A 10477-nucleotide genomic window follows, 5' to 3' on the forward strand; every position below is an offset into this window, starting at 1 on the left:
AGCCACTGACACCAATTACAACTTTTGCCATCTGACTATTAGAAGCTTATTTTTTAATCAACTATTCCAACAGTGCATGCAAGCACATTTAAACTGTGCAAAAAAAATAGAAGTCTCTCAAAATTCATTTGGCTCTTGGTTTGCTTATTTCTAATTGTCTAATAGCACTTCACTGCTCAGTTATGAAGATGAGGGACAGGTAACAGCAAAGACTGAAAAAAAGTATGAAATGATCCCTATGGTAGAAATTTCTATGGTACCCTTATTACTTATTCTATGCACCGAATCCCTTTCCCTCCCACCTCCCAAGAAACAAAAACAATTGATGAACAGAATTCAGTTAAAGGGAATCAAAAGGGTAGACCTTGTGGAGGCCTGCCGTCAAAGCCTAGCTGTGTCAGTTGCACAGGAAGACACCCCTTTTCTTCCTATTACAAGCAATCAACATAATGGAACATTATGATTAATATCAGGTAGTGTTAACAGCTTTAATTAAAGAAAAAATATGATTGCATAAAAGCCAAATGTCATAGTGCATAAATTTAGCACCAAATCATTTGCAATTTATGTAAATTGAAGAATTCTTTACCTGTTGCTTTCTTTCTGTTCCTCTAATCATCTCATTTTTCACAAGACAAATTTGAGTTTTTAAAAATACTGTTGATAAATCAACTTAAACATTAGTAATGTCTGTCAGTATAAAAAGCAAAGTTTACCAGGCAAGCAAACAGGCAAACACTGTTACTTAAAGGTTAGCACTTTGAGGAAGTTCTTTAAACCATTTTCCCCTAAACTTCAGAGGAAAAAAAAAAAAAAAAAAGGAAGTGTTTCATGAATACCGCCTGATTTCAGAAGCCATCCAAACACGATTATTTTCTGTTCGAACACAGCGTGTATCAAGCAGAAAAACATGCACGTCATTTGAGAGAATAATCATCAACTTTAAGACAGTGAAAACACATCTTGATCAACCTTTTGGTTCAAACTTCAGAAGTCTTAGGTAAAGCATTTAAAATTGTAGAAAAAACTGAATGCTGCCCCTTTTAGTCTCTACCATGAAGGATGGATTTAAAACAGCAGTACAAAGAAAATGTGTTCTGCATATTAGTAAAGACTGATCTCATGCTACAAAGAGTTTGGGGTGTTTAACTTTCATTGCTCAAAATCTTGGCCTAATAAGGTTTCTATTTTGCCTTTTGTACACCTAGGGACAAATTCTCTCCTCAGTCACGTGCACAAGGCTCTCATAATGAGCAAAAACAGCCAAGCACTTACCCAAGGACAAAATATGACTCTAGGAAACTTTTCATTACTCAGATGTATACAGACACAAACCAGTCTTTGGAACTGGCATTATGCTTTTATGTGCCTTGAAAAAAAAAAAAACAACTGTATTTCCAATTTAGCTCTTCCTTTTTTTTTTTTTTAAAAAAAAAAAAAAAAAAGGAGAAAAACTCTTGCCAATGTAAAAGGAGGTTTAAATACTTCACCCATTTACAGTTCTTGTTTAAAGCCAACTTTGGTAACAAGACAATAAAAAAAAAAGGTGGTTTGAATCAAGAAAGTCTATGGCTAAAAATGAGATACCTTCCTCAAAGTTTATGAATGGAAGAAAGAAGAAAACCAAATCAATAAAAGTTAATTTCCTTACTTTGGTATTCATGTTCTGAGAGAACTCCAAAATAGTATCAACTCTTGTCCACGCATCAGGATGTTCTTTTAAGTGAGTCAAGACTTCCTGTGCCATTCTTTGCTAAAAGCAAGTTTGATAAAAAAAATGTTAGGATATATTTTCTTAAAGAATCTAATACTGTCAATGAAGACATTAATATATAACACATCTTTAAATCACTTATCCAAGAGTTAGGCAGAACGCAATTAGGAGCAACAAGTCCCTTAAGCCTCCTTCTGTGTGACAGTTTATTAACAACCAAACTCCAAATCCTTGATGCAAGACAGTCATTTACTTATTTCCACTCTTCCATACTGAATGATTCATCTAGACCAGCAGTGAACATGTGAGAACAGCACACATTATAGGGAAAACATACCAGGGAATGAAGTTTTCTCCCATTCAAGAAACTCACATAGATAAAATTTTACTCAAGAGCACCCAAACTTTCAATTTCTCCTGAAAACATTCACATAAAATGCCAGCTTTAAGAATTACTGTACCATGTTGCAAAGTCGTTGATGTAGGAACTGTCGATTTTATTTTGAAGAACCATGGAGTGGAGCATTAGAGGTCTCCAATCCCTACTTCTGAGGAATCCCTTGATGTATTTAACAGCTTACAAAACAGTAATAAAAACTGACTGGGGGGGGGGGGAGGAAGGGAGTCGGTCATGCTAATGGTTTGTTCTTCCTTGGGACTGACGTTACCAATTATTGTACTAAATACTATAGTTTCAATAACTTGCAAAACCTCATCTGAAGCCATTACACGCTGAAATAGCTGAATTCATTTTAGCTATCCTTTTCAAAAGCCTGGATGTCCATAAACGTTTTTTAGGGAGCCAAGTGATGTTAGCTCTTTCCAAAAATGCAGTGTACTGGCAAATCTTGCTGCAAGTTGTGTCACCTGCAAGCATCAGATACTCTCTTACCAACAAGATCAACATCTTACATAAGAATTAACAGAACTTTGCTTATTCTTTCACTGCGCTGTAGAGACAATTCAAAGGCATCACAAAGCAGTTAAAGCTTTAGGATTAACTTCAACAGTTAGAACTTACTACTGCTATGCAGATTTCTAGTCTGCTAAAAGAACATAGTTGAGCTAATCTTCAACTGGTGTAAGAAAACATGTATTTTCAGTAAGACAGAAAGCCCATCAAGACCCAAAACCTATACACATATAATGCAAGAAACAGACAAATTTGGTATGGGATTTACCAAATTAAAACTGAAAGCTACAACAGTAAATAGCCAGGATGTCTAAAATATCTGGACAATACTGGCACCCCTACTTGATATAACAGAGCATAGTGGAGCAATTCCCAGTCTGATACTGACTTTGACCAGCAAAGTAACTCCCTGTAGATCTGATATGGAGAAGTACCAAACAAATCTTAAAAGGAATATCCAAAAGCAGTACAACCATATTCTCACAGTATGACATCAGAGCTTAAAAAAAAATAAATAAAAAAGAAAAGAATATCAGCACTTTTGATGCAGTTTAGTGTAAGAGGGACAGAACAGCAGTATTACTTCCAGGTTCAACCTGGGTGTGTTTTTACACTGGCCTCCTTAGTGCTTCTAACACTGGTGACATATCACAGGAGTAAATTTCAACACCAACAAAATACAGATGTTCAACATCCTTCTCCCAAGCACTGAAAAGTTTGCTCTCATACCCATTAACCCCATTTCAGGACATCAATTACTGTAGTTTCATTTTAAAAGTATAAATTTAACTGTAATACATAAATCAGAAACGAAGCCTGTGTTGTTGCTAGTAAGAAGAACATCAGCTAGCATATCATCTTTCTGGACATGTGAAGGTCTAACAGAGCAACGGAATTAAGTGTGGGATGAGTCCAGGTAAACATCTATAAGTTGTCTGAGGTCTCCTTAGTCATGTGTTGCACTGGGGTGGGGTTGGGGACATTCATTCTTTTCAGAGAAGGATACCAAAAAAAAGCTATGAACAGAAAAAAAGTCTAGGACAGTCTTTCTTGCCTAATATAGACCAGCAGATAAGAGTTTTGCAAACAGAGATAAGAAGCCCTAGGAGGGGACAAGTGAATCCAAACGCAGGTTCAGCATAGGCCATCCAGGCTGCATTCTAAACCTTTTTTACTCTAATACTATCCTAATCTATTTCAGGCAAACCATTTTTAATCTCCCAATTTTAATAATTAGTTTACTCAACTTCTATTATTCCTGTCACCCTTTTAAGTCATGGTTTGAGCTGCTAGGCTCCACAGAGAAGACTCTTTTTTCCTGCAGGAACTTTTGTACTCCTTAGAAGAGGTAAGAGCTCACGAACTCACTGAAATATGTCTCCACTGTTGGAAACATACTAAAGTAGCAAACCAAATTTTCACTAAGCGTCACATGTTAGTACATGTATTTAAAGTAAGTTTATATCATAATTCACTTTTGCCAGTTAGGTGCCACCTCTTGAATTTTTGCTTCTTACTGCAATAATTTTCTAAATACCGGAGACTGTACCCAGCTGTTTTAAGTGAAGCAACTTCTCACAATACCAGAACAATGGCAATTTGATCATTGTATTTAGTGTTAATCCTCTATTCTCCTTATAAACCTTCCCAACTTCACAAACCCAATTCAAACCAAACAATATTACAAGCACCACCTACTTTGTAAGGCAGTACAGTAAACAAACATATCACTTACAAAACAAGCACTCAGAAGTCCATACTTTTATGGCAAACGCTACAAGAGTTTTCTGTCATATCATATTAAAAACTACAGCTAGTAACTATTTGGGTTTAGGAAACTCAAAACGCAACTATTTCAAAAAACAGCAATGTATTTCAGAACCTGTAGGAATTCAGGTTAGCAAGCCTTACAAAAACTTTTTTTTAATATAAAACAGATATACTTGCTTATACTTGTTTTGTGTATTACTGTTTATTCTAACAGCTGGAAGGAATAGAAAAGCATCAGCTACTTTGTCTCATTTTAATTCACTTCTTATTGTTGTGCAAGAATATCTTAGTAAGAGATGCCTGACACTGAAACTCCCAATTTGTTAAGCATGAACAATTAAAATTTGCCAGAAGAGGAACTATGCCAACTCCCTTGTAGCAATACTTGCTTTCAACATTTAAGTCTATTTCTTGAACTACTTTGGAAATAACATAAAAGCAATACAAGATTCACTTTCAAGACAATATATGCAAACACACAAATGCACACATTCCCCCAATTTCAACTTAAGACTTCAGAATCTGCATCAAGTCCAAAGAAAAAAAGAGTACAAGAACCTGTGCAGACAGATAGTAACAGGGAAAAGAAACTAGGCATAAGAAAGGACAAACTCCCGTCTTAAATGTGTGTGACATGCTTCTTCGTAAGTACAAATACAGTAATAACTTCATTAAGATTTTTCTTTTAAATACAATCCTTCAGTGAAGCCAACATTAAATTTATGGCTTCAAAATCCTGTCCATGATAATAAATAACAGGCAACTCAAACCTTCCTGAAGAACTAAGTCAGAAAATGTGAGCTGCAAGCAGAAGTGCCCTTACCAAATTGTCCTTGCTCATACTTTTCAACAGCAGAAGGCATGCTAGAAATGAACACACACTAAACTAACATTTTTCTAAGCATCATCTCGACATTCATTACATGAGGCCTGCTTTTAAACCAGGGCACACGAATCACCAGTGATAATCCAGTCACTAGCACAGTAAATTCACTAATATTACTAATTTTTATTAAGTGAATTAAATTTGCTCAACTGATACAACATTAAACACGGTCAATAAATGAAGGTTCTAAGTCCACATTACCTGTGCGCCTTCTCCATGGTACAAGCAGTTCACCACATTGTCCAAGAGATTGATATCCAATTTCTGGTTAAAATCCAGCAGCTGACGAGCTGCATGGTCTGCTAACATTGTCATAATTGCTGGCATAGATTACTGCAAAATAAATAAATAAATAGATCAATTAATAAGAAATTATTATTAGATGTAGTTGTAAAGCAAATGCTTCAACTTAAGCATCTCATTTGAATGAGATGAGTTATGTTAGCAGTACTAGAGAGCCCTGAACACAACACTAACTGTTGAGAAACTAGCAGGACAAGCTTTTTCTGAAAAATTCACACATCATTACCCCAACTAAATTCTCGGGGTCTTCAGCAAGTATAACACATAATAACACTCTGACTAGTCAATGGGCTATATTATCAGCAAACTAAAACTTACTTCAAAGCGGGTATCAACCCCTACCAGTCTATAAACATGTGTAAACCAGTAAGTTTGCTGGTAGAAATACCTAGTATCATTACAACCAAAATCCACACTAGCAATCTCAGTCAAATTTTGAGTTTCCAAGGCCAACATGCACATTTAGAAGATCAGTTCTAAAAGCTTTTAAACAATTGTTTATGGAAGTGAAATGTGATCTACATACGCAGTAAGAAATTAGCCAGAGAGCATTTTTCAAATACTTGGGGGGGGGGGGGGGAGACCTTACAAGTTAACTACATACAAGTAAAAAATTACCACTGAAACTAAGAAAGTTGACTGTTTGAAGGCACTTTGAGAGGACAAAGTAAGGCGACTGTTAAGTCAGCAGGTTACTCCATGCACCACACTAGATCAGTTCAAGCTGAAATGGAATTCTACTGGAGGTTTCAGGTCCCATAAAACCAGCGACACATGCATTAACTCTTTGTCCTAGATATAGCAGCCTCGATATTATGCAAAGCAAGTCAGGTGGGGTGTGTGTGACTGTGGGTGCGCGCATGTAAGATGCTTACCAGCCAGAGACTGGTACAAGATAAAGGTAATTACAAAAAGCAAGAAAAGCCAGGAAAACACAGAATTGTGGATAGCAAATTACACTCTAACCTTCTCGCACCACCCCCCATGCTGGAAGCACCTGACCAAGTTTATTGCCCTCTTCTCACAGTCACTGGCAACTGTAACACATATTCTTACCCTCTCCTCTACAGCAGCTCCCTGCCATTCACCCCCTTTTTCAGAATCTTCCGTAACGCTACAAATTTCATGTAAAACTGCTCACTTGAGAAACAGCCAAAAGCCTAGACAACCGCAAGATCACTCAGAAAGTTACACTAGAGCTATCTGCATACTCAGAAAGATAGAACCTGAAACTTTTCCAAAAAACACCCCCCCATACTCTAAAGAAGGGGATGGCTGGGCATAAGCAAGAAATCAGATCTGCTCTTGCTAAGTAACTTCATGTGTAAATAAGAATTCATTTTATGCCTTACATATTTAAGTCATGCTCCAAAGCAAAGAGCAAGACAAACCTGTGCCTCAACCCAAGTTATTACTAATCAAGTGAAAGTCCTACGGTAGTGTACAGACAAGGAAAATCTTTTGTTTAAAAATGCATATTTGCAAGTAGCGTCAAGCAATTTTGTTTACTTCTATACAGAAAGAAATTAACTTCAAAAAAAAAAAAAACCCCTCACTTAGTATTACTACACTACCATAATCATTTTGAGGGCTCCGTCTCAACATCCAGTCAACCTTTTTATAACATCTACCTGGAAAAAACAGAAGGAAATAAGCATCAAGTAGAAAACAAAATAAATTAAAACTAACACTCCACACCTGTCTTCCCCCAACTCCTAAAGTTTTCAAAATTGCAATGTTAAGTATGGAAGCAAGAAACAAGACCGCAGGGAAGGCTGACTTCATTCTTTTAACTCGGAAGGACACTTGAAAATTTCATCTCACAGAGGGGCAGCCAGCAGCACTACTAGAAGGAAATTGCACCAATTAATACACTCATCAGCTTAGAGCAGTTAATACTCCCACCAGACACGCGTGCTTTCAGGCACGCCCCTTTTTGTTCACATCTGGCCTCTATGGCTGAACCACGAGCTAGGAAAGCGGTTTTCAAACTACGATAAAAATTATAAATCAGTCATTCCTCAGGTAGGGCCATTAATTTCAGATTTAAGCCTCTTTCAGTGGCTTTTATGCAGCCCTAAGAGCACAAACGAGGAGCCACGTGACCAAGAGAAGTTATTAACCACATGGAAGCAGAAAGGAAATGTTTTGAATAGGGCCCTTTGCCACTCCCAGCATTATCTTCAAAATGACCTACCTACTCGCAAACTGAAATACAGAAATGGCGGCTTTGTGGTCAATACCAACTGCAATCAACTCGCATTTCCCACTCCTAACAGTGTGCCCACATGAAGCTTATAATCTCTGATTTACTACGCTCCTATACTTTCCCCCCCCCAACATGCCTAAACGCCAAAACAGGTTTAAGCCTCAGCTCTCAGAACCACCACTACTCAATTCTTCAATAGTGCCAATAAATGGGGAAACAGAAACAAAAGAAAAGAAAAAGTTAAAAAAAAATAAAACCTGAACCACAAGGTAGCAAGAATCTGACATCTACCGAAGGTCAAAAGAACTGCATTTACAGCACTGTTTACATAGCTATCCCAACTCTCGATGACCCTGGACCTTTATGTTTAACACAACAGTTAGCTTATTATGATACACGCGATCCATTTAAGCATGTAGCGCACGGGAATAAAAAGCTTTCATTTTAATAGTAAGAAAAGCTGAGTATTCACAAGGAACCTGCAACCTGGCTACTTCGAGTTCGTCGGGGCCAGCCATTAAAAAAAAAAAAAAAAAAAACAAAAAACACACACCGACCCCCCCTAGGAGAGGCACTCTGCCCCATTCCCAAGCATGCAATTCCGCTACTGAACGCGAGTGAATTACCGCCCCACTATATCCTCTTCCAACGAAATTGAGTTGCATCACTTGTAAATTCCTCCGGCTGCACCACCCCACGCCGCACGGGCGGCACACGGCAAACGCGCTCGCATCGCGCCCCACACGGCAAACGAAGCGGCTCCTTCTCCCCACATCGCCGCTTCCAACACACGCGTGGGCCGCCTACGGGACTCAACCGCACCGCTCCGGCCGCCGCCGCCACCACCTGCCCCGCACCTCCGAGCATTCAATTTTTTCGCCGCGGCCGCGCCCGACATAACTCACACCCACCCAGGGCGGAGGGAGGCCTTCCCCTGCTCCGGCCGCCCAGCCGCGGCCGCCGAGCTCCCCCCCCCCCCCCACAGGGGCACGGAGGGGGTTCGGGGTGGGGGAAGCGGTGTGGCGGCGGTGGGCGCGGCGGGGCGGGCCGGGGGCCCTGCGGAGCGCGGCGGGGCGGCGGCGGCGCAGCCCCTCCCCTCCGCTCCCTCCCTCGGCTCTATACAGGGCCCCCCACGTGATGCAGGCGGACGTTTCAATACTGCTGCACAGACACACAAAAAATATTTCTGGAAACTTCCACTCCTAATAATTTACAGATTATGTCCCTAGTTTTTTGCCCGTACCCGATCCCAACCCCCGCCCGCTCGGCCCCCTCGTAACGGGGGACGGGGCCGCCCCGCCGGCCGCCTTCCCCGCAGCATCCGCGGCAGGCTCGGCGCTGCGCTCCGCTCGGCCAGGCCGAGGATGCTCGGACCCCAAACCCCATTTTAAACACACCCCCGCCCCTCGGGGCTCCCTCCTCGGAGCCCACTGCGCCCTCTCCTTCCACAGCGGAGCCTTCACGGGCACACGGAGGGCCGTACCCCTCTCCCGCTCCTGTGCCGCCACCCCCCCCCCCCCCCGCGTTACTCATGGCAGCAACACCCCCCCGCACCCCCCCCGTCCTCCCCGTACTTACTTACCTAGGTGTTTCTTACAGCCTCTTCCTTCAAAAAGTAGGGGTGGGTGAGCCAAGTTTCTAACCACACGCCAAAAAAAAAATGAAAATAAACACCACCAAAAATAAGCCTCCCCCCCTCCAATTAAAAAAAATAAAAGAAAAGAAAAAAAAAACCAACAAAAAAACACCACACCAAACCCGAAAAGGGGGGAGGGATGTGTTTAAGCCGAGAGCACCCCCTCCCTGCTGGGTGCGCGTTACCAGCGCCGCTCCTCTCCTCCCCACACTGCCCCCTCGCAAGCGGGCCCCGGCCTGACTGCACTACCCGCCCAGCACAAGCCTGCGGGCCCCGGGCGGGCGCTCCCCTCGGCGCAGCGCTCCGCGCCTTCCCCTCAGCCCCAGGCGCAAAGGCCGCCCGCCGCCGGGCGCGCAGCGGACGGGGCGCGCTTCCCTCCTCTCGTTCGGAGGAGGGGGATCAGCGCGGGGCTCCGGCCTCCCGAGGCCTCTGGTGGGGAAGGGTGTGAGGGGAGGGGGGTAAGGGGGGGAACTTCTACCTTCCTCGTGGCCCTGGCTGCCCCAGCTCCGGCTCGGCGGCGGGGCCCTGGCTCGCTCTCTGCCGCGTCGCTGGCTGCCCAGGCCCGGGGCCGTGCGGCTGGGTCTCTCCTCGCTACTCCCGTTGCTGCCGCCCTCCCCTCGGCCTGGCCGGCGCTCAGTTCGCCCCCATTCCCACCCCCCCCCGGGCTCGCCGCTCAACTTTGCCCCCTCAGCCACGCACGGCCGTTCCCCCTGCGGGCTCCCCTACGAAGCAGGTCACACGCACGGCGGCCGAGGCGGCGGTGGTGGTAGCAGGGACTGAGCGCGGCGCGTCTCCCCCTCCTAATGCCACAGACTCGGAACCGGCTCAAACCGGTTCAGACTGGGAGATTCCATCTCGGTTTAGTTTTCAGCCCATGGCGCCGCGGAGCGTTTGGAAACCTCGGGCCTCCGCCCAGCCGCCTCTCCCATTGGTCCGGAGCCATGCCGCCGCGCAAGCGGCCTCCCCGGTCATTGGCCGGAGGGCCTGTCGATCCGCTGCGCGCCTCGGAGGGGCGGAGGGAGCGAGCGGCCGCGGGGAGGGGGGAG

The 10477-nt window shown here is 43.3% G+C and overlaps 1 protein-coding gene across 1 annotated transcript in view; it reads right to left on the reverse strand.

Annotated features, from left to right (window-relative positions):
- The window catches only part of XPO1 (exportin 1), a 38641-nt gene extending 28554 nt beyond the window's left edge, over nucleotides 1–10087 (reverse strand). The window contains exons 1-4 of the mRNA XM_082481198.1: nucleotides 9910–10087; nucleotides 9378–9433; nucleotides 5485–5616; nucleotides 1652–1753 (exon numbers count right to left, since the gene is read on the reverse strand). Of these exons, the coding sequence (XP_082337324.1) occupies nucleotides 1652–1753; nucleotides 5485–5610 (228 nt within the window). The 5' untranslated portion in view covers nucleotides 5611–5616; nucleotides 9378–9433; nucleotides 9910–10087. The remainder of the gene's footprint in view (nucleotides 1–1651; nucleotides 1754–5484; nucleotides 5617–9377; nucleotides 9434–9909) is intronic.
- Between the last annotated feature and the right edge of the window lie 390 nt (nucleotides 10088–10477).

Source organism: Vanellus vanellus (assembly GCF_965231255.1).
Source record: "Vanellus vanellus genome assembly, chromosome: 3".
NCBI classification, from domain to species: domain Eukaryota; kingdom Metazoa; phylum Chordata; class Aves; order Charadriiformes; family Charadriidae; genus Vanellus; species Vanellus vanellus.